Source organism: Pyxicephalus adspersus, chromosome 3, assembly GCF_032062135.1.
Source record: "Pyxicephalus adspersus chromosome 3, UCB_Pads_2.0, whole genome shotgun sequence".
Taxonomy (NCBI): domain Eukaryota; kingdom Metazoa; phylum Chordata; class Amphibia; order Anura; family Pyxicephalidae; genus Pyxicephalus; species Pyxicephalus adspersus.
In genome coordinates, this window is record NC_092860.1 from 84,680,935 (window position 1) to 84,706,539 (window position 25,605).

Here is a 25,605-nt window from a genome sequence, read left to right on the forward strand (position 1 = left end):
TCATGCTGATGGCAGTAAAATATTCAGCAAGATTCACCAGCAGAGCAGTTTGCATTCTTCATTAGAAAAGCAAATGACGGGGAGACAACACAGAAGAACAAATGAAAAACAGACAAAATGTTGTCACATAAAAAACATTAATGGTGGGGTTACTTGGAATTGAAAACTAACTTGGAAATTGACATTGAAAATTTGGACTTGGAAAACTAAAAATGACTTATAAAAAGACTTATATGAGATTGTAGTGCTTGGCTTTACATATAGCATACTGGTGTAGCTTAGAATGTTCTAAGGTATGACAGCTACTCATATAGTTCAGTACCTAGAAATGACGCCAGGTACAGCCGGGTGACTCAATACATTTATAGCAGGAAAAGCCAATGACAAGTAGAGTTTCCCTTAAGTACAGAGTCATAAGCCATGGCAGATCTGGGGGTGGCATGGATGGTGTACAGGAGCATAGCATGGTGTCAGTGTTTTGGTTATAGTTGGGCAGGGTTAAAAGTGACATGGAAGGAGGAGCATGTCCCTAACACTGAACAAGCTGTGTGCTAGTCACCTCCCTGGTCCCATGTACAGTCAGTGTGTCTCACTCCAGATCTGCATGTACAAGACACACAACAGCTCCTGAACTGCACTGTCCTGGTGTGGCAGGAGCTCTGTTCCTGCCCCTTCACTGCCCATGTGTCCTGGCTGGGCACACATTGATGGACACCCTGAATGTCACCGAGCACCTGCTGCTGCTGGCCCTTGTGTTTGGTAAGAACTTTTTCTTAAGTCTGCTTTACAAACTGTGGCTGTGTAAAGTAATAGCAGTAAATGTAATATTAGCACAGCTCAAGTGACATTCAGAGCTTGTGTTTCTAGAGCCTTACAGTAGCTGCAGGGCTATTATGTCAACTTATCAAATGTATATACCGTAGATATTCTGCAGACAATATAAAACAAAATATATTTACATTTGCTCCAGTGGCATTGGATTGTTGTATACTAAATTGCGTGCAATAATCAATTCGCTAATTGTAGTAAATCTGGGTAAACTTTCTGAAATGGGAAAAAACTGATTATTTTTTATATAATTGGATTAAATCGGGTTGTAATAAAAAGCTGGAGGATCAACCAGACAGCCAGGTATGGAGTTGGTTATGGCAACACTGTTGTGAGAGAGACCCTAAAGGACTAGGATAGTGTCTAGCATTAAGTCTACAGGGTAATTTTTGCTATATATGTATATCCAGACTATTGTATTTATTAATACAAATTGTGTGTGTTTAGTAAGTTACCAATACAAATGATCGGTCTTTATTTTTCAAATGTATTTGTTACACAAATCGCTATTTTCTTTTTTTAACAAATTTTCAGCTTATAAATAAATATTAAAATAAATAAACGCTTGATAGGAAATATATATAGCCATAATCAATTTACACAGCCTGCACAGAGGTATGTGAGGGATCCAGATGGCCCAATTACTAAAGGATGGAGGGGGATATAAGACCAGTCCCCCTGCACAAGGCCAGGCAGTGTTTTAGGAGAAATACACAAAGTACACCATGCAACAAGCAATACATATTATTTTTTTTACACAACATCTGCATATCCTGGAGCTCAGCTTTAAGAACAGTTTAGAAGTAGAGGTTTAGTACCCTAAGCAGTAGGTCATATTGAAGGATATACTGTAGGAGGTAATACAAAGCAACCAATCACAATTGTTCTTTCCCTAGTCTACTGAAGTAATACTAAAATTAAAAACAGCTAAGGTATACTGCATCTTTTACATTTAGTAAAATTAAACATGCCGTTTATAAAATAAACCATGTGTCATATAATATATGCAGCAATCTTGTCTCCTCAAAAAAAAAGAGCCGATATTATGTACCCGACATTAAAGTGAAGTTACCAAGTCCCTTGAATAGCAAGTGAAGGAATCATGTACCCCCCACAAATAACAAGTGCAGGTAATATGTCCTCCAAATAATAGGTGCAAGAATGATGCCTCTTGGATAACAACCACAGGTTTCATGTCCCTCACGTTACAAATGCAGGTAATATGTCTTCCTAAGTAACAAGTGAAGGTATTATATCCCTCCAGATACCAAGTGCAAGTGACTTATTTAAATACATTTTAATTTTCTTCACCAAACAAACAAATCTGATTAGTTGGTTTAGAGAAATAAAGATGTTTTTGGATTATTAGTGGTTGACAAAGTTTGATCTTCCTTGTGTCAGTTTTCTTTACTGGTTAGGGCACCTAAAAGTGTTGCAGCGTATCTCTGGAGCCAAGCCCCCTGCTGTTCTGCCTGCTGTTACCCAAAGTACCCCTGTGACCTCAAGAGTCTTTTGTGACCGCAGGTACCCCCTGTGACCTCATGAGACCCTGAGGGTCTTGAGAGACCCCGGGTGCCTCCTGTAACTGCATGTGTTTCCTAACCCCCTAATGCCTCCTGGAAGCCCAAGAACCCAGGTACCTGCTGTGCAAGTGTCTTCTCTGATTTAGATGACCTCACATGTTACTGGGATCTTCTAACTTCCTGCATTCCTACTTACTTTTACTGCTTCACTAGTTACTGATTCCAACCTGTTCCTGAAGACATCTGCTCACTGCCCATCCTGCCCTTGGCTCTAAAACTGTCTGTTGTTCTGATGACTTACTATACAGATAGCTGGGTAAGAGAAGAATGAACAGCTCCAACCACTTGTTGGTAACATGCCTACCACATAATTGAGGCTAGAATTGGAGGCTTGGAACATTGTTTGAGAACAGAGAATTAGAACATTGTATCATGATCCCCCCAAATAACGCGTGCAGGTATTATGTTCCCCCAAGTTACAAGTGCAGGTATCATGTCCGTTATGTAACAAGTGCAGATACCATGTCCTGCCAAATACCACATGCAGGTATTTGTCCCCCAAAATAATGCGTGCAGGTATCATGCAGCCCCCCCCCAAAATAACAAAGGCAGGTAATATATCCCTTCAAATACCAGGTGCAGGTATCATGCTCCTCAAATAACAAGTGCAGGTATCACCACCTTCCCTCCAAGGTATTATGTCCTTCAAAAAGCAAATGCAGGTAAAAAAGGATTATTGGGCTGGCTTTGGCCAGCAGAACAGTTTAGGGACACTTTCCTATATTAAAAAGAAATGCTATTGGTTGTGACAGGATACTGGACGTACTCATTATCAGTGCTTTTTGCCTTGGTATACTAAATAAGCATGCAGGTGTGGGAAGCACAACAACATTTTACTTTAAAAAAGGAAATGAATGAAATGTTATGTGAAGAATTCACATGTCGTGACGTACAGCAGAATGAGAAGAAAAATGCTTCTCTTTTACAAGTAAACAGAGGAAACATATGGCTTTATTGGCAATATGTAAACAGAGGTATTCTGCTCTATCTGTATAGTACATGCCATAAGACATTGTATAAATCAACATATATATATATATATATATATATACTGTATACTCTGCTACATAACAAAATACTTTGCCTTTTCTTTTCTTAGCAAATGGTGACAGCTATCCAGCTGCTTTGCCTAGTGTTAGTTTTTCTTTTGTTCTAAAGCAGAAATACATAAAAAGGGTTCTATTGTTATTGTTATATAGTATATGCCCTGAGAAAAATATCTTAAGCTCAGGAATGCACCTGTCTCTCCATACCTGCAGTCACAGGAAACAATATATTTTTACATTTTAGATGAGAATTTTTAGCCATTTATATGTGTTTATGAATAAGATTTGAAAACATTTCTTACCCAATGAATTCTAATTCTGTTTTTGTCATTCTGTAAAAGCTACCCTTCTGTAAATTTGCAAATACTCAATGCATCACAAGTGTATCACAAGTTATATTACCAGTCAGGAGAACATACTTTGTAGAAACACTAGCTGACAAGAAATTAATGAATTAAAGTCATGCTGTATTACACTGACCGTCATTTTTGTTTTTATAAGTCATAACTGCTTTTCTTTCATGACTTATTGGGTAGGACTTTTGCCTTCACAGCACCTACGATCCCAATTTGAATCTCAGTGTGTTTATTACCAAAGAGTTGGTATGTAAATAAATGTACATAAATAGTCTGCAGTTTAAAGTGTGCTTAAACTCCTAAAGACTTTTTAGCTTTTTTTAAAGGTATTTGTATGCGCCTGTTTCTAAGATATTCATACTTTGCTGCCTGTAAGCCTACAGCAGTCTACAATCAAAAAGTCAGTTTATGTAAGGAAAAATCTCATTCATTTTTAATATCACTCCAAAGGTAACAGACCGATATTGTGGGTCGCTTCAGCTCATTGCAATGCAAGTTATTGTGTTGCTCCAGGTAAATAAAGGGTTTTGTGCTTTTTTAGCATAATAACGATTGTGGCCAGCCAAACTACTAACTGAATCCTTGAGGGATTTTTGTAAAAAAATTTGTCAATACAATACTGTTTGAAATACCCTACCTGATATGTTTTACCCAGTTAGACTTAAAATTACCTTTATCATTCTCTTGGTTACTGCCCTTTTTTAATTTAGGAATTTAAAAACCATCCGCCCTATCTAACTTGTTTATTTTTGGGCAGTATGGTGGCTCAGTGGTTAGCACTCTGGCCTTTGCAGTGCTAGGTCCCAGGTTCGGATCTCAACCAGGACACTATCTGCATGGAGTTTGCATCTTCCCCTTGTGTTTGTGTGGGTTTCCTCCCACATTCCAAAAGCATGTAGTTAGGTTAATGGGCTTCCCCCCAAATTTGACCTTAGATTGTAGTAATGACATATGACTATGGTAAGGACATTAGATTGTGAGCCCCTTTGAGGGACAGCTAGTGACATGACAATGCACTTTATACAGTGCTATATAATATGTTGGTGCATATTGGAGTATATAAATACTGTATAATAATAATAAAATCTCCTGTCTGCTATTACTATCCTGTGACCTCAAGTACCCCCTTTGACTTTCTGTAACTAAAAGTGCCACCTGTAACCCCAAGTACCTGCTGTGACATCATAAGACCCTAAGTACTTCCTGTGACCTTGAAAACCCCAAAATGCCCTCAATTACTGCATGTAAGCTGAAGTCCAGGGGTAAAACTTGGGCCCGGCTGGCAATGCTGCTTCAAAATTCTTAGCAGCAGAAGCTCTATGTTCTGTCAACTAATGCCAGAGAAAAGGTGCATTAGTGGAAAAGGGAAATGTTTCAACTCCCACCAATACCTTGAGCGAAGGGGGATCCTTTACTGACCACTAATGCTTGAGCTGAGAGGTGAAGGTAGAAAAATGTTCTGACCAGCAAACCTTTGGAGGGGGGGGGAACCATTCATTGACCACCAATGCTTTACCTCCCATTGTTGCCAATGCTTAATGGAAGAATTCTTCCTCCTTCTGCTATTGACAATGGGATATTTTCAAACCACGTACATTTTATCCTTACACTGCTAGCCAGTGCCTTTATATTTTTCCCACTTACCAGAAATTGTCACCACTTTACTCCTGACCTGTATATTGTCCTGTGTGTAATTCTGCTAAGTGTAGTTGTCTGTTTACATTTTTGTATAGAGAAAATCATATGTAATGAAATTTGAAAAATATATATTTTGTGCTGATGTTTATGTGTGTTTGTAAGACCATCAGTGACACTGTACTTTAAGAGTATTTTGTGGGCACAATGACCGCAGCATACTGTATACTGTAAATGGGCCCAGACTCCATTAAGCCATGCTCAGTTTTGAAAGTATTTTTTTTATCATGACCCCTGTTGGGATACATCTCCCCAAGGTGTTCTTTCTAAACTTCCAGGGAGGTTAGGAATACACACAAAACCGTTGCAGGTAGTTGGATTTGCTTTGAACAGGGACCTAATTTAGTTATATATTTAAAAATAACCATATTTCACTAAACTTTTGTTTTGTTTGCTTTTTTTGCTACATATTATTGTATACTAATGATTACAACAAAAAACTTATTGTTCTACTCTGCAGAAATGTCCTGGGCCATTATGTTAGATATTTGCAGACTCCCAGGAATTAGGCGTTGGCTTTTTATCTTGCAACACTGCCAAATACTCACGAAAATCTTTATTGGTAAGAGTGTGAAAAAAAGTCTGAAAACTTTTAGGGTGTATGCACTGCATCATTTATACAGTATAGTAACATATGTTCAGTGCATACAGTCCGGAGATCCAACAGGGCTACTTGAGGTTTTCATTTACAGACATGTGTAGAAAAAATGTTGATTATAGTATATAATATACAGTATGGCTTGAAATCAAATTTGGAAATGCAGGACTAATACGTGACAAATACCTCACCACTGATTTAACTGCCATCACTTCACAAATTTCTTTTCAAAACATATTGCATCACTAGCATCACATAATCTAATCACATTTTGATGTTTTCTTAAATAACGCTAGAAGCAGACTTTATAAAAGTCACATTCATGGGAATTTTATACGGTACAGATGGTATATTTTGGCAATATGAATGGAGAGTTGTGTAAAAGTACACTTGCATGTTTGGATATGGGGTGTGTCCCTCGTCCACGCATTCATTCATCAAAGCTTTAATGTTCCAATGATACTGGATGTTTATCCAATGAAGTTTTTTGATGCCTTATCCTCCCTAATTAATATTGATGCCATAGGGGTATTTTCTGGATTTTCACATTATATAAATAGAATATTCTTAATATCCTAAGTGACAATTTATAGCAATAATGTGATAATATGCCTATTTCCACAACATGTGGTAATGTTATAGGCATGGGTGCCCTGTGGTGCCATTCAGTAACATAGTCAGGTTAAAAAAAAGACAAGTTCAACCATTAGGGAAACAAACATATCCTAGATATAAAACCCAATGGACATAGATGTAAAAGGTCCCCAGAGTTACTTACCTATGCTGCAAAATACTTTGTTGCTTTTTATTCACCAAACATGCTGTAGGTCCAATTTGATTCTGATGCAATGTTTCTCCAGCTTTTGAAGATGAGGTGACCCTTAAAATAACTTCAACCAGTCTGCTCTTTAGCCATTGCAAAAAAAAAGCCATTTGCAAGAGGAGAGTACACAAAGGTGCACTGCATGCAGAACATGGAGTTGCAACACATGCACAAAAAGAATAGAATCAGTACCCCCTCTGCAAGAGAGATAAAACAAAAAAATCCAAACTAGAGTTCCACTTTAAAACAATATAGTTGCCACTTTACTACATATAGATATAATATTTGGTCCCAGCGATACCTTTACATAGACTTTAGATTTTGAAACCTGATGACAGCTTGTGTTCACTAATTTACTGCAGCTGCTATTATTTCCACCATATTACTATAAGCCTTTGGAAATTTTCTTCTGTAAAAGCTATAGCTCAGTTATGAACATATGGGCGACATGACGTCTGAGGGTGAGCCTACAAATCTAATGGGCAGCTTATTGAATATGTCATTGGAAAACACAAGGGTGTGTGGAGATTGGCGTATGTGTATTCATTTCTTACGCTGGGTGTTATTCCTGCTGAAGTCTGGGTACTATGACAGCATGGGGTGAGATAATCTGATATGATTATGATACATCTGTCCCTGATGAAATCACTCAGCTGTGCGGTCTGCAATGTCATTTATAATTACTATAGTGCTACCAAACATATATTGGGACAGAATAGTGAAAAATGCACGAAGGAACAGATGTAACATGTTACTAGCCAATAAAAATAAAAAAGGTAAAAAAAATATAGGCATCCCAACTGAATCCAGAATAGTTTTGAAAAGCAAAGCCGTGTTGAAGCTTGCTGATAGCCATATATTTCTATTGGGTAATTACTGATATTGCAAGGGGATATTCACTTGCTAAACGAACAGCCCACATTATTTTAGTAAATAAACCATTGTATATAGATAGCTCTAGGCACTTGCTGCTTATACATGCTGCAAGTTTTTTTTATTCTGTACTCCAGACAATTTTTTTTATTTTTTTACTTCTTAATGTTTTTATTTTTGATGTGATAAACAAATTGCTAAATTGTATTTGAGCAAACACCAACAAATTTTTTGGCTGCATAACTAAATTTGTATTGTATCCCAGAAAACATAAATGAATTTGAAGAGATGAATGACATATTTGAACATAGGGAATTGTAATCTATGAAAAAACAGATGTTTGGAAAGATGTTTTATTGTATGTGTGTTCTTAATATTCTTTGTAACATAATCCACTTCTGGAAATCTCAGGGCAAACATTTAATTTTAGGATGTTGCAAATGAAACATTTGTGAAAAAGTGAATGAAATACTACTAAACACTCCCATATTCCTATTGTAATACTGGTCTGGTATGAGTTATACAAAAGTTATAGTAACAGATTCCCTTTCCTATGAGTATTACAGGAAGGATCACAGTATAATCACTGAAGTTACTTTTAGAAACTGATGCACAGAACAGCTGCCAAACCTACTACCTTGCACGGCCACAAAAATAGAAACTCACGTGATCTGATAGGAACATAGATGTATGAGTCACTCTGTTTTGGCTTCCTTGTAGGTAATTTTGTTCCCACGTACCTTGACATAAATTATTTTAGATTTCTTTTAAATGGTGTTTTAAGGCTACAAAATATCAAAACAAATCAGTCACATATTATTGAATCTTTTGTATACTGCAAAGTTTTAAAGTAAAGCCAAAGCTAATACTAACTGCAAAAAACAATTCAGTCATCTGTTCTACTTTGATGTAAGAATTCAGTGCAGAGATTCTTAATTATTATAGATAACTTTGTATTCTTTTCAACTGCAGTTTTCTTCTCCGAAAGTGGGGATGCCCCTGAATAGATGTAGCTTATCATCCACCTTTTACATGTGATTTTGAATATACAATTATGAAAAACAGAATATTCATCTCTTGATCCCTGCTTGCTAGTCGTGGTCAGGAGACCGGTCTCTGCTAAATTTATGCAGCGACTATATGCCTATAGCAGTTTGAAATTTCCAGTGATTACATGACTGCTCTGCAGTGTGGAAATAGCTTTTATGACTTCTAGCACAGAAATGAATATTCAAACAGGAAAGTGAAGCACATGTTGTCCTTGTTTGCAATTACAAGGCAGACACAGACAGGTATAATATAAGCAATGTAATGTTTACAGTGGCTTGGGCCAGCTATGATTGTTATTACAGAAGAGGGAAAGAAAATGTAAGGGGTTTTATGTGCAGAGCTGCTTAAAATCCCTGAATAAGTTGAAAATGGTATGTTTCATATTTTATTATTACTTTAAACCAAAAGGGCAACATTAATGGACCAAATGGAGACTGGGAATTCATAATAACTAAAAGAAAGTGGACAACAAAGACTTTCTAGGACCCATTTATATCCTTCCAGTTTTCCTAGGCAGGGAGCCATTGTCTTACGGAAACATGCATTATGTGTGTTTATCATATTGTGGTACCAATCATTTTGAGTATTCAGTAAGGCAACACAACTGTAGTGCTTTGTATGGCACAATGTAAGACATACTTCCAAGGAGAGTAAACAATGGTCTCTGCACACAATTTAGTATTAATAGAACTATACAATAGAACACATTGGCCCTGATTCAACAAAGCTCCCCAAGGCTGAGGAGGATACACTTTTATCAGTGAAGCTGGGTGATCCAGCAAACCTGGAATGGATCTGGCCCAGAATTGAAAACATTTGCTAACAAATAGCTATGACTTTTAGGAATTCCATTCACCCAGCATCACTGATGAAAGTGTATCCTCCCAGCCTTGGAGAGCTTTAATAAATCAGGCCCAATGAACTTTGGTTCTGTTGACTGCCTAGTAACCATCTGTTTAAACTATGTCCATTTGTTCCATTAAATGGTAATGCATGTTGGTGCAATGCAGTTCAATAAATTTTGAATGGAACCCCAAAGCACCTACATTCAAACCAATGTACTAACACAATGCACAATGCACATAGACACACAAACTATTACATGTGTTTTTCTGCAGTACCACAAATCAGACTGGTATAAATGGGGCATTGCCCTTTTAAAGATTGAAGTTTACAGCATAGCTTCTTTACTTAGCCTAGTATAGAATCTTGCAGTAATAACTATCCACTGTTCAATGTTTCATTATTCAGTTACAGAAAAACTAAAATTTGCTACTCAGATGTACAGTACCTTGTAGGCAGCGGATGTGTATACTAGTGCATGAATAAATCTCCATTCATAAGAGTAAAGCTTTTGTTGTTGTTCTTGGCGGCTGCAGTATAGAGAGATTTCCCAACATAAAGAAAACATTGGACAACGTTTCATAAAATTATCCATGAAATTTGTACAGTATACCTGCTATAAAATGGTTCAGTAACATTGCCCAACAAATTATAAAAATGTCTATAATATATTCCTATTCTCTTTTCCCAGCAAGCCCTGTTGTCTTAGCAGAGTGGTGGTGACCAGTGGTACCATTGCAAGCATGCAGACAACTTTTGGGGTAGCAGAAACAAAAATACTTGACCTATATTCAGATACATTCAGTTTACAGAAAACTATTGCTTTTACTGAAAAAAGGAATTATGTGTCTCTATTTTCTACTTTTTTGAAAGGTTTTACCATTTTTCCATGGGTGAGTTCAGATGGAAATTCAACCGCACGACCTGAAACGAGAAGTCTACCATGTCCCATGTACATAGAGAACTGCTCAGGTATGTGTTTCGGTATTATTCTGATACCGGAGAACGAGGCAGTATAATTTACTATAATTCTCTTTATGTCTGCAGACTCCTTATTGTAGAAGGAGAACCCAACTATATGCAACACACTAATTTCTGAATTACCACTTGTTACCAAAGAACATTTTTAGAGTAATCTGCAGATATCATGTGCTGAGTAAATCACTTACCCTGTAACCCCTTTGCATGTATCCATGTTTTATTTATATATTTTGTGATGGTTTCCAGCTAGAGTAGAATGAACAAGCACTGTACACATAGCAATGTTCAGTTCTATGAAGTTGGGAGGCACCTCCCTGTGTCCTCCTATACAGAAAATAGTTGTTTAAAGATCTACTATGACATCAGTGGACTGCTAGATTTTTTCATGAGACAATCGCAATCTTTTGTTACGAGTGACAATTATCTAGCATGTGTGTGTGTAGCTTTACAAAATGTCAAACATTTGAAATTTGCCGTAGGCTCCAGGCTGTTAGAGGCAAAAAAAAAGTTTCTCTTCAAAAGCAATGGTTGTGTTTTTTTAATCTCCTTGTATACTGATTTGTAGTTGCTTTTTGTAGAAAACGTGGTCATAATGAAAATATTCATCAAACCTTACATAAAGTAAATACGCTGGAAATAAACATGTCTCTTAGAACACATTATTCTAAAAGGGATTTTCCCTGTGACTCATTTCTTGACTTGGCACCATAAAGAAGACTTATGATGCAAGGAGCTAAGCAAGATCTTAAAAAAAGGAATCTGCCAAGGAAGAGCAGTACATAGACAGAAATATCAGGCATTTAAATGTTATTGAGCATAAGGCTTAAAAGTACGAAGTACCTAATCATTTTTTCTTGATTAGTTTACCTAGTTACTTTATGTTGTATTAGTGACTGCCACTGATGTCCTTTCCTTCTGAAAATATTCTACTGGGGTTTTAAACTGCCAACCATTATCACTATTGTTGGGATGTTCATTCTTGAGTTTCTATATTGGGTGTCTATAGTGGCAGTCTGCAGTGGCAGCTTGATGGGTTCCTATACACATGGGGGTGAACACCCAAAACTCACACAAGGAAGTGGAGCTTTTAGAGTGTTTGAGACATGTAAGAAGCAAATAAAAATACACAGTTCATCATTGTAACCAGCAAAAAAGGAATTGTTTATTGTGTTTACTGTCTGACATCATTGAAAGTGATGTGTCAGTGGCCATCCTTTCCAATATGTTATACTAATTCAAACTACAAATTACAAATAATTGCAGCAAAAGATTTTTTTGCATTAGGGATGCTAAGACTTTTTTTGGACATGCCAGTTGTGACATGCTGGGGAGGTATAGTCAGAGATTGGGACAGAGATGTATTAAAATCAGTAGTGCTATAAATGCACCTTTGTATGTAGAAATACATACGCTATAAAAATAGATATAGAAAGGATTATCAGCCTGGCCTTGCAACGCTAGCATCCCAGGTTTGAATACTGTTCAGGACATTATTTGCATGTCAGTGTATGCATAGGTTTTCTCTCACACCCAGGAAAACATACTGGTAGGGAAATTGGCTTCCTCTCACATTGACCTTTAAATATGTCAGTGATTATTAATTATGAAATGGACTATATTAGACTGTGAGCTCATCTGATATGACTTTTAACTCTGTAAAGCATTGTGTAATATTTTGTTGCTTTAAAAATAAATGATAATTACAATAGTCTGTGATTAATTAATAATCTGTGGTTATTGGCAGAGGCATAATTAGAATTCAAATGGCCTCAAATAAAAAAATTCAAAAAGGGCTTCCTGATCCCCCAGAAAAAAAATAAAAATTATAGTATATTCACCTATAAGCAAAGTTCTGGATATTGCAGCTATGGTGTTTGGAGGTTGCAGGGGAGGGTAAGGTGGATCATACAAAGATATCAGTGAAAAAGTTTATGAGAAAATCATGCCATACTGGTATCACCAATAATGTCTTTAATAATAATTACCAATAATGACAAACTAATAACACAATAGCAGAGGACAGAACTGGAAGGTTACCCACTTGCAGTGACAATGACGGGCATATTCTCCATGGGATACAACACTAGATGATATCTTAGCAGTAAAAGATATACATATATAGCAGTAAAAAATATACTGCTATATTACACATACTTAGCAGTAAAAAATATATATAAGACTGGAAGATTTCTTGAAGCAGGAGGAAGATCTTGTATCCAACAAGGGCATCAATTCTTTGAGGCATTACATCATGATACTAATTTGGAGTGGCTCCAACATCTATAGAAAGTATATACATCACAAAAAAAAAAAAAACCCTCAACAAGGAAGCAAAGGTAAAAGGGTTTCTAAGTTAAATTCCATAATAAAGGTTTATTCACCCTCCAAACCATTTTCAAAACCTTCAGCAGATTTCCAACACACCCCACAGATTATAGCTAGTTCTGCTTCTTCAGTGGATATTTTATTGAGAGTAGTTTGAAGCAGTCTTTCTAGCACTAATCCAAGGGGCAGCATGATGGAAGCAGTGGGAAAGAAAGGGAAAAGAAAGAGAAAAGGGTAGGGCTAACCCGGTCCATGCCACAGTGGAAATTTGAAGCCTCATGCCATGATAAATCAATACATGCATTCAGGCATTGGATTGTCAACAAACTCTCACTTCCTGTATGCAAAAAGACCAGGGAAAGGAAAGGACCCCAGCTGTGAAATACATTGACACCTATCAACACAGAGTTTTAGAATCTGAGTAAGAAATTCCTGCTACATTTCTGAATACTGTCAGCCTTCAAGGAACCTGGGATCTGGATCTGAAAATGTATGCAAACAATATGAGAAGTGTTTGTTCTGCCAGTCTGAATGGAAAAGATGCCAGCTCTTATAAGGCTTTATGTTTATATAATCCAATATGCCAGGGAACAGAGTGTGAAGCACAAGTACAATATTACATTTCCTCTTACCTGTATTGTGCTTCACTTAATGGAAAAATAAACACTGGGGACAACATTACCTTTTATAACATTTATTATATTAGCTGATGCTGTAAATGGCTGTCTTTTGTACTGCATGGACAGTTTACTTTTTTACAGGTTCAGCAACACAAATTTACTTGCAACCACTACTTGCTGACCAGTTGTCAAATTGTGTGAGCAGTAGGAGAACCTGCACAGGCTACTGAAAAGAACTAGAAGGCAGCAAACAAGAGGAGCACACTTCCATTTCTTCTGGCACAGAAACACAGTTTGCTTTAAGGCCCATTTAGTAGCATTTGGCTTAGGTTTGGGATGCTTTAAAAATCCGACGTGCTTTAAAATGCTTTTGCAATTCATGTGTATGGGGAGAGAAGCTTTGCTTTAATATAAATTAAAAAATTATTTTTATTTACATTATAAAGATCGCTTATACTCCAGTTTAATGTTGTCTAATTCTTTTGTAGAGATTTCAGAGCCAGCAAGATGGAGGGGTTTTTTCTCCCGGTGTCCAAAGTCATACAGACATTACTGCATAAAGGGAAAATGTCGTTTTGTTGCAGCTTTGAAGGAACCATCCTGTAGGTAAGTGGTAATATGTTGTGAAATATGGGATTTATTTATAAAGCAGTGAATCTGACATTCACTGAAACATTTCCTGGTGGTGAGTCAATTATTGCCATTGAAACACATAAACCTTGAAGATTCTTCACCAGGGAATATTTCTGAGAATGTTAGCTAACCTCACGGCTTTATAAATTAACCCCTATTTATATGTTTCCCAGGCTATTATATATTGCCTCAAACAGTACTTCAGGTACAGCCTCTGCTCATAATTCCTGCCCCTGCTCACAAGCTCCACCTCTTTAACATCAGCCAATCCGTAGAGAGGTTGTGTGCACTAACAATACCATATCAAATGTGCACACTTAGAAACATAAGGGCAACAGTGATCTTTATGTTGTAACATCTGAGGTGGTATCTAAAAAATTGCATTAGTACTTTGCATCTTGTTGCATGCTTAAATAACTCAGAGAAGAGAATAGTCTTTTATAGTATGAATGTGCTTGGTAAAATAGAAGCAATAGAACAAAATAATAACCTTTCCATAATATATTTAATAAATAATTGCTGTGCTAAGTAGATTTTTTAAAGGAATCAAATTTCTAGTATTTATTATATAGGGGGAAGCAGTAAAGATTTAGATATGATTATTTGGCATACATTGAAACCATGTATATCTCATTGTGTGTTAAATAACATATAAATTCATTAGCAAATTCTAATATTTTTTTTGCAGGTGTGAAAAAGGATATACAGGGAAAAGGTGTGAATACCTTGACTTATTTTACCTAAAAGAAGATCGAGGTCAGCTTGTTGTGATTAGTCTGATTATTGCCATGGTGGCTCTTATAATCGCCATTATTACAATATGCATATGTTCACAGTAAGTAAGCTGATATTCATCTCTATGTTCTCCCTGCACTGCTTTTTATGTGGTTTTATTTCTTGTTAAACAATAACTAAGGATCAGGATCTTTTTTTGTTGTAACTAAACTACAAATGCAAAAAAAGTTTGTGAACCACTACGAATTTTTATATTTTCTGCATTAATGGCTCATGAAATGGGATCTGATCTTTCTTTGATTTGTCATAATTATATATACAAAAATATACCTAAAAAGTTTAATGTATAAAATAGGATATCAGAAATTTCCTCAAACATTTCCTTGTGGTAATTGATTCCCATCCAGGGAGTTATTAACAAGTGAAAACTTTCTCGGCAGTAACACCAGTAGAATGTTTTATGTGACTGCTTTTTACACCATCATAGTCAATGGTAAAAATCATTTAGGCCCATTCCTTTACAAAAAACAATGCAATTTATGCATTTTTGGCATACCTTGTTGGAGCAGTCTGCTTTACATTACGTCACAGAATTTCTGTAGGCTATGGTAAAGTCATTAAATTTCTTTTCTATTGTATGTGTTTTTTCCATTTTTTATTTTTTTTATATTTCAATATCTTTATTAAAGGACAGCAGAAAAATACTACACAAGAAAAGCCATAACATAAAAGAAGGACAGAATTGGCATTACAACTATATGTAACAGATTACAAAAATAATTAAACATCAGTTAAACATTATTAAACAGGAAACTGACAAAGCACATAAAACTGACAAAGACATAAGAATTGCCCTGGACCCTTATCAACCAGCAGGTTATCCTCAAGTCAGTTCTGCACAAGGGTCCACTGTTGGCTATGTACACCACTGACTAAAGTGGTGAGAATGGAATTGGAAATAATTGAGGAAGAAAGGCAAAACACTGGAAGTGATAGGAAAAAGTCAGAAAAGGGATAGTAGCTGGAAAGTAATGTGTCACAGGGATCACAAAACCAAATTCTACAAGAAAAAGCTCTACAAGAAACTGATACAAACATAGTAGAGGCTACTGAGAATTCACAATGCCTGTATGAAATCAAGGGGTGCTTGGTGCTCATTAACAAACTTTAGATAGTAAGCAATGCAGACGTTTTTCATGGAAGAATACCAAGTATAAGTACACGAGGTTGTAACTTATTTTAGGTTCTTCATTTTAATAATCTGGTTCTAAATACTGTACAGTGCCCCTACTCTGATCTTTTTAGTATGCCTATTTCTCGGGACAGGCATTTGCAAACTGTTATTGATTTAAATAAAATGTCTTACTATGGACTATCATACCCAAGGGTTTAAAAAATATTCTTTCATGACTTGAACAGATCTTTTCCTGATGATCTCCTGATATAAGATCCATTTTAATTAGACCATGCACTTCAAAAAAAGAGTATTTTAAAAAAACAGTTGAAATAACTTTTTCAACAACAATGACCTTGCCTTTACCAGTGGTCACCAACCTTTTCGGACCTACAGACCACTAAATGCACGGAATCTGGACCGTACATGTGTGAGGTGCAGTGTGTTACTCAAAGGGAAAGAAATTTCCCCCGTATTTACGTCATGATGCCAGAACCCGTCCACTCCCCCATTGCAGGTCTGAGACTGTGATGGGAGGGTGGGCAGCTTGTGTCCATGCTGGGGACATGGTCTGCAGCTTTGGCCAGTGCGCTCCCCAGCGGAGTTCTTTTCCTGACCCTGCTGGGGGGGCGCACCAGCCAGAGATGCAGACGACCAAAATAGTGCCTATAGTGACCTGTCAGATTTTTTGTTTCTTTTTTTGCATAAAAATATTAAACGTAACGTTTGGGTATACTTTTTTTTGTCAAATAATAATAAAACTACAATAGATCAGACATATCACTAACCAGAATTAACATGTTGTATGTAATGGCCTGCTTAGTACAGTTACCAAGGTCTGCATAAAGCATAACTGAACTCAGAAACACTTTTGCACACAAAACCTAAAGCTGAGCTCCCCTCTTTTGTTTGCACATATCAAGCTGTTTGTAAAATGTTTTTGGAAATGAAAATTGTGTCAGTTGCATGAGCTGGGAAAATCATGTCATTTTAAAAATTTGCAGCCCCCATAAAATGAGAGACAACACGTTCTCCAGCAAAGTTAGATGACATTATACACTAATAAAACAAGGTAATTTGTTAGCTTTAGGTACGTAGCTTGGGATGAGCTCAAGTAAAGCAAAGTTTAGTTCAGGTCTTCCTTAATACCGTTCAAGTATATTAAAGTATTTTTGTCCAAATCTAGTTATCCTTCAAGTTCATTCACCTACCTCAATTCACACTCAATGAACATATTCACTATGCAAAATAGTGTCTACAATATAAAATACATTACTTGGCTGTGTTTACTAATGCAATGGCTTTGTTCTTTAACAGTCGCTGCAGAAAAGCACACAGAAGAAAAATGAAGGCAAAGGAAATGGAGAACCTGAATAATGATTCCACAGGGAAAATCGAAGAAACCCATTTTCCCTAGAGGTAAACAAATGCATCAAGACAATATAAAAAATAATGACAAACTGATGTATTAGGATGTATACTTAAGGGGAAAATAAAATATAGAATTTTTTTATGTAATTCCCTCTGGATTACTGTTGTGTTTTGAGCTGCAGCCAGCAGAGTTATAGATGCCATGGTGCTGCTCTTTTCATACAGGTATGCATAGATTTTTTGAATGGCTGACAAGTCTAAATTGAACCTATTACAACAAAAAGTTGTTTTTGTATTGTTTATAATTTCCTTTTGAAAACACTAGTTGTCTGGCTTTCTTCACTGCTTTCTTGTTTTATTACTTTCAGAGTCACTGACTTCGAACAAGCATGTAAATCAGAAAAAAGAGTAAAGTCAAGACTCCTGATTTGCATTTTTTCTTCATCAGTAACTGAAATCTATTAAAGTTGGAGGATCAGAATAACATTAATTTAGCTAGATTGTATAGGAGAGATTATCAGTAGCTGCCTTGATTTTACTCTTGGGAAAACCTAACTTGAAATTAAACTTAATTCAAAGTTAAGTTTTCTCTTGGGAAAACTTAACTTTGAATGAAACCCAGGGAAGAGACTTGTTGTCCGCACTTAATGTATATCAGCACATCAGAATCATTTGTGTTAGCATGTACTACCATGTGATTTTCAATACAGAAAATTTGCTGCCTGCACATGCCATGCATAAAATCCAAGCTCCATCTGGTGGTTAATCTACAAATCTGTGTCTGTGTGTGTGTGTGTATATATATATTACATTACACATACATCTTTAGGAACTCAAAATATGTACTCAGACCTTTTAGGAGCAGTCTCATTCAATAAAATATTATTATATAGTCATTATTATGTACTTGATTTGTGATTTGACTATATCAAATAAATCTGCTTGCTATGGCCTGTTAGCATTTTAGTTAAGGTTTTTAATACTTTAGTAATTATTTTATTATTGTGAGCTTGTATTTTTATAGCTCTGTCATAATATGCAGTGCATGTCCCTAACTTAGTCATGTTGTGACCACAGGCTAAGGCCAATTTTAGAAGGGAAGTCATTGAACCTAACTGCATGTTTTTGGGAAGAAACCATAGCGCTTGGTGGAAAACTTTAAAAATGCCTAAGATTTTAGTCTTTGATACCCTTGTGCTGCAAATACAAGACCACTAGCCACTGAGCTGTCATGCAAATGTATTGGTATAAAGGACTCTTTATTGTTTTTTTATGTTGAAATTTCTGGACTGTAGCCTGTGCATTGTAATGATTGTGGTGTTACATATGAGACTTTTAGATGCCATGTGAGGGTTTATTCTTAAATATGAAGGGATAAGAACTTTTTCTGTTGAAACCTCTTGCTGTGTCCTGGTAGTGGTGATGGTGGTGGGGGTGCTGCATTACACAGAGCGACAAGAAACAGCCTCACATTTGAATATTCATTTTTGGGTATTGACACCTAACATCTTATGATTTAATTTGCACAGGTGACAATGGAGCGACCTGCAGGCAGGTTTCATGCTGCTGTTACAGAAAAGGATAGACTCTGCCATTGGATACATGTAGAAGACCATGTGTGGAAGGACTGTAAATCCAGTGGCTGCGACCTGGATTAGGTTTTGATGATATTGTATAAAAAAATGTTGTTCTAAGCACAAGGTATCATCATCTAGAACCCCCTTAGGTATTTCTGTGTTGTCCGACTGATTAATAATGATTTGTAATATTTATTTTGGCAGATATGACATAATATGAAAATTTTTAAACTGATCCAGTGTTCTGGTTAGCCTTAAACTGATCATTGACATCAGGCAGGTGCTTGATCTCAGCAGAATGTCTAGTTCCCTATATACTTATATGCTTAGTCGAGTCAAGTGTCTCCTATAGGTAGAATAGGAACAGAGAACAGGTGCTTGTGGGGGAGGGGGGGAGAAAAGGATTTGGAACAAGTTTTTTTAAGTATTCAATAGTCTTGCCTGTACAGTAGTCAGCCACTGTAAGCAAATGTCTTACATGTGGGGTCATCCATGAGGCTTGTGTACATTTTTGTAAATTCTTTTATCTGTTATTACCTATGAACACTACAGGTAGAATGATGTGGTGCTGCAAAAGACTACATGAAGCGGTGTGCGGGCATTTAGTGATATATTGTATGGAAAACGTTTTTAGCAGTAATAAACCCTGCCTGCAATAATGATTGGAATACTTGGTTTAAGCCAGGTCTTTCAGGTAAAGAATTCACCAGATTATAGTACAGCAAAGAACATTTGTGATCAGGCAGGATTTTTATTGCAGAAGTGGCAGATGGTGTTTTTTCTGCAATGAAACATATTTTCCTGCCTTTTGATCTTTTTTTAAAAACCACTGATTTGCTTATGTGCTAAGAGTATAATGTAGGGATATGCCAGGTATTCCGGCACTCTCCCTGGGACTATCATCCTGTCTTGGCCAGTCAAGATCAGGAATCTAGAAGAGAAGCAGAAGAGGATGGCAATAGTGAGTGTATTTAAAATGGGAACAGGCAGGTAGGGTTATTTTATTGCAGAAGAGACTCTGCCATTCCCTTTTGCACTTAAGGACATGCCTGGTTGCTATTTTTTAAAGAAAGGATTTAGTTTTCCTTTAAGCTATGTACACACAGTATAGTCACCCAATCACCAAGCATGTCTGTAAAGTTACAATTTCTCCCTGGGGCAGATCTCTGGTTTGATCCCTTTAGGGTTCATAAAATGCTAAAGAAGAAAAACTGTACAAAATATTCACATTGAACTCGAGCAGATTTCTTGAGGAGTACACATGAAGCTGAAGTTTGCCTCCCCTTGGAAATGTATTTCAATGCAGTATTTAACACACAAATGACAAAAAAAACATTATATATATATATATATATATATATATATATATATATATATATATATATAATAAACAGTCATGTGACAAAAATATATACAGTTGTTGAGTAAAAAAACCAACAGATACAGTTTGGTATTTTCCTGGCTATCATGCCAAGATCAAAAGAGCTGTCTAAGGCCCTCTTAAGAAGGTTGTGGATATCTATGAGTTTGGCAACTTATTTGAAATGATGGCAACTTCCCCCCACCTATCATTGCACTGATTGTAAAATAATCACTGGCATAGATTTCAAATGACTGTTAATTTGATCAGGACTGACCAGCCCAGGAATTTAGGCCAAGAGATGTTTATTTGAAATGTCGTATTTAATGTAAAAGTGTAAGGATCTATTAGGATTTTAATTTGCACCAATTAAAACTTTGAGGCAGTGGTGCCAGGAAAAAGCATTTGGCATCCAAAAAGAACATCAGAGTAAGACTACAGTTTGCTATTGATCATATAAGCTAAGAATAAAAATTCATGCTTTAAGGATTAATTGATCAAAGAGGGATTGTTTGTCCACAGTATTAGATATATTTGGCACACACTTAGAACAGTATTTCAGGGGAACGACCCCATACCAACTGTAAAATATGGTGATGGAAAAACCTGGATAGCATGGGGTCATTGAGCCTGATTTATTATTGGTCTCCAAGGCTTCATCAGTAAAGCTGGGTGATTCAGCAAATCTGGAATGGATTTCTTTTAAAGTAATTTGCTATTTGTTAGCAAATGTTTTCAATCCTGAGGCAGATTCATTCCAGGTTTGCTGGATTACCCAGGTTCCCTGATGAAAGTGTTTCTTCTCTAGCCTTGGAGAGCTTTAATAAATCAGGCCCATTGAGTCAATAATAAATACAACATTTATATCCAAATATGTTTGATAAGAATGTGTGGTCATTTGTCCAAAAGTTAGAATGGAAACAGACCTTTCAACACAACAGTTATCTGAAGCACTCTTACAAATTGTGCAAATAGCTAAATGAAGGGTCATAGACTGGCCTAGTCAAAGCCCAAAATTAAATGACAATGAAAATTTGTATGGGAATTGAAATTTGCAGTAACATATAAAAAACCCACACATATAATATAACTAAAATAATTTTTTCATGAAGGTGTGGTCCAACATTTTACTATGGTACACAATGGTTAACAACTCTGTCCCTCTCTACAGTCATAAACACATAATAGTACAAAGGTTAAACATATAAAAAGACTTAACAATTTGTTTTTTTAGAATGATCACTTTATGTGTAGTGCACCATTTTAAGCAAATTTGCCATTGTCTATCTAATATCTTTCAAGTACGGTACATTAAAGTGCATTCACCCAACTCTAGTTACCTTTCAGGTACATTGCTCAACTTAATTTGCACGAAATGAACAAACAAGCATTAATTCAATAATTTGCATAAAAATGACTGCATATGATATTTGCTCTAGCATAACAATATGGCAAACAAACCTCCCACAACAGTGCTCATAGGGAAGCATCAGAGTAGCAGCCGGAATAGAATGACACTTCCTTGTATGCACAATGTATTTATTATATTTAAAAACGCTACAATTCAGTATTGGAAGAAATATGGTTTCTGCCTTATTCAACCTAAAGTTTGTAGATTGAACAATCAGATTGCACATGAGTGGTCAGCTGTATGTCTAGTTTTGGATTTACAGGAGCTTAATAAAAATAGGGTATGCTGTATGATACAACACTTAACAATTTTTTGTAAAACAATATTTACTTTTTCCATTGAAAAGCTCATTACTTTCGCTTTTAGAACACTTTAAACATTTCCATTGTTTGCATTCCCTGTACTTAACATTAGTATTTGTACTAGACTTTAATTGTTAGATTTATAGAAATCCTAGATCTACAGTATATTAAAGACTTTACCTGATGTTTTAGGTACAGAAGAGATCTCATACATGAAAGCTCCTGTGTTTTACTGACACCATATATTGAAGCTGGTAGAAAGCATGGCATAGAGATAGAAATGAATAAAAATCTAAAAAGTGACTATTATTCTGGCTGCTTTAACTTATCTACTGTTGTGTTGCATCTGAGCGCATCAGACTTAAGATCTCGCTGTCTCCAGTCATTAATTTACCTCCTATTATTTGCAATGTAAAATAAGAGACAAATGCAAAAGGGAGAGTGAGACTTCCTTGACCTGACAGATAAACATACCTGTTTATTCAATCACTGTCTAGGTGATTGAGAGATAAGAAGCTGGTAAAAAAAGTGTATTTATAGCTATTATTCAAAAATTATATTTATGATGCAAACTGTCTCTAACATTACCACAGCACATATACCATATTTTTTTTACCAGCTTATCCTGTCAAGGCCAAGCTTTCCAGGAAAGGCTAGGTTTACACATCCAATTATTCTCATCCGATAATCACCTCAGGGCCGATATCAGACGGGAATCTTACGTTTTTACAGCGCCCGTCGTCCATCGTCTGATTGGCCGTCCTGGCAGATACACAAATGATGGACGATGAGTGATCGTAATGGAAGTGAAGGGGGAGAGAGTACAGTGGGGTGCCGCTCCGTCACTCTCCCCCTCCCCTCTCCATAAAGCAGAACGTTGCTGTATGTACAGTACTCGGTCATGCATCTTGCAGTCCTTAGTCGTTGGAAAGGATCATGAAAGGTTATACGTGTGTACATAGCCAAAAAGTGGTATCTGCAGTTACAGGAAGTCCCAGTCTCAGTTGCTAAATGATCAGAAAACTCGTCAGTCAACCAACTATCGGTCATTGACTGTGACCACTGTCCTGCAGATTTGGAGGTGGTGGTTGCCATGTTGGAGAGAACCTCAGACAGCAGAATTATTATTATCATTTCTGATTTTTACATCATAAGAAACAAATATAAGTGCATAGAACAGAGGGGTTAAACATTAAAAATATCACAATCAGTAATAAAGACATATATATAAAACATACAGCAATTTACAACAAACAACAGGTGAATAACTCAGCCCTTGTGATACTCCAATCAACACGTATTTATAAAACATATACTTACACTTTATTTCTAAACTGAATTGGATGAGCTTTTTAGGAATTCAACTTTTTGAATACATTTTTCCTTATCCTTTTTTACTCCAAGTTACTGAGCTGATCTGATTCCCTCCTGATCCCAGACCCATAGAAGTCTACAGTATTCCACTGCCTACATGCAGGTTGCAAGTAAATGAGGACCACCCAGCCTTAGCTATATATTGCAAGCAGCTACAGCTGGATTGGGTATCAGAGCTAAGTAACTATGGTGCTTTGGATGAGAAGAGTGGGATAGATCAGCTCTATAGAGGTTGGCTAAAATGCTAAAGATGCTAAATCTATTAATTTTTGTCCAAACTTTTATATATATACATATTTGAAAGTTATTTGTAGACTTTTAAGGTGGAAAAAAAACATGGAGGCTGATTGTGATGACCTTTCCTTCTGAAAGTGCTTGTTGCCTGGCTTCACAGACAATGGGCCTGATTTATTAAAGCTCTCCAAGACTGGAGAAGATTATTTGTTGGCAAATGTTTTAAATCCTAGACCAGAGCCATTTCAGGTTTGTGTTCTCCCATGGCAGTCTATCTTCCCATGGCAGTCCTGGAGAGTTTTATTAAATCAGGCCCAATGTCTTTAACAATGTAAATCACTGACCAGAACAACTATGCAGACTAGGATTTTGGAAATGAATGCTCTAATGCTTGTCAAGTCGGGAATGACTTGGAATAACTGAAGTTAGTTACAGCTAAACAACTATAATTTTTTTACGGACGTCAGCAATGGCAGCTTATGAGTTGTTACAGATGACAAAATTTATCTTTTGAACATTTTATTCATGAAAAGTAATTCAAAGTATGTTACCACTATTTGTATTGTATCTAAGTTATTTGGCATGTGCTTTGTCATTTGATAAGCTAATATTAAATTATTTTACATTCAGATTTGGTATATTTATATTTCCTTGTATTCATACTGTCTCCAAAAATGTGTATGCAGATCTCATGTTCATCAATACAGAGGAATACATTTTCGGTATGAGAGGGCTGTCTTATTTTCCAAATGATTTTTATATCTATTCCATTCCTGTGAATTACTTCCCCCTACCGGACAGTAAATGACATACATACTGGTATTTTAAAACTGGTATAAAGAATACAGTGGTTTTCTTTCTCTCTTCTTCTTCTGGTTGGACAGTAATAGAGCAGCAGATGACCGAACCCTCCATCCTATTCTCTCCACCTGTCTCACGACTCACCCTGTGTAAGGGCTATTGTACAGTGGATTACAAAAGTTGAAACCAAAACAAAATTTAGGGATTTACGCCAGCTGAATTTAAAAAGAAAAATACATTTACGGATTTTTCTAGATTGTAAGCTCTTCTGGTCGGTGTCCTCTCCTCCTGTGTCACTGTCTGTGCCTGTCTGTCATTTGCAACCCCTATTTAATGTACAGCACTGCATAATATGTTGGCGCTATATAAATCCTGTTTATTATTATTATTATTATTATTATTATTAATAATAATAATAATAATAATAATAATAATAATTTATTAAAGCAAGTCAAAAGCCACAGTCCTCACAAAAGAATGTATTCAAGCAATCAAAATGAGTAATGCATTCTAAAAAAGACAAACTTTGAAAAAAGATTCATTTGTGCAGCTAATGATTTAGCTTGTTTCTGGCTCATCACTAGAGGGCAGCAGAACACCCACAATACTAGCTACCTGCTATAGGAAGCATACATGTCCCATAATTCCTTGTATTGAGCATGATTAATGGGTGGCTACAAAAGAAGACATTCTGAAAGATGCATGCAATGTAGCCACAGGAATTAAAGATACACATTTTTCTGTAAGGTTTTTAGGACATCAGGGGGCAGGAATGTACCATTAAAAGCAAAATCAAAATGAAGCTTTTTATTTGATTTTAGTGACAATTTAATTAATATAGAGTTTGATTCATATGTATCTACCATATCTACCTACTGTTCAATTGTTTTTTAATCCTAGATTGTAAGCTCTTCAGGGCAGGGTCCTGTGTGACTGTCTGTATCTATCTGTCATTTGCAATCCCTATTTAATGTACAGCGCTGTATAATATTTTGGCGCTATATAAATCCTG

The 25,605-nt window shown here is 36.2% G+C and overlaps 1 protein-coding gene across 1 annotated transcript; it reads left to right on the plus strand.

Moving 5' to 3' along the window:
• Positions 1-569: 569 nt before the first annotated feature.
• BTC (betacellulin) lies at positions 570-24,421 on the plus strand. Its single transcript, XM_072405549.1, has 6 exons — positions 570-759; positions 10,569-10,667; positions 14,110-14,227; positions 14,943-15,089; positions 17,481-17,582; positions 19,064-24,421. The coding sequence occupies exons 1-5, from the start codon at positions 708-710 to the stop codon at positions 17,578-17,580; spliced, it is 516 nt and encodes a 171-aa protein (XP_072261650.1). The 5' UTR covers positions 570-707; the 3' UTR covers positions 17,581-17,582; positions 19,064-24,421.
• The last annotated feature ends 1,184 nt before the right edge of the window (positions 24,422-25,605 follow it).

What these genes read in the sequence shown, in the direction of transcription:
- BTC (XM_072405549.1), top strand. Translation starts at nt 708, where the DNA reads ATGGACACCCTGAATGTCACCGAGCACCTGCTGCTGCTGGCCCTTGTG. An exon ending in GCTGCTGGCCCTTGTGTTTG is followed by an intron (nt 760 to 10,568) that starts GTAAGAACTTTT and finishes CTTTTTTGAAAG; the next exon opens with GTTTTACCATTTTTCCATGG. An exon ending in GTACATAGAGAACTGCTCAG is followed by an intron (nt 10,668 to 14,109) that starts GTATGTGTTTCG and finishes ATTCTTTTGTAG; the next exon opens with AGATTTCAGAGCCAGCAAGA.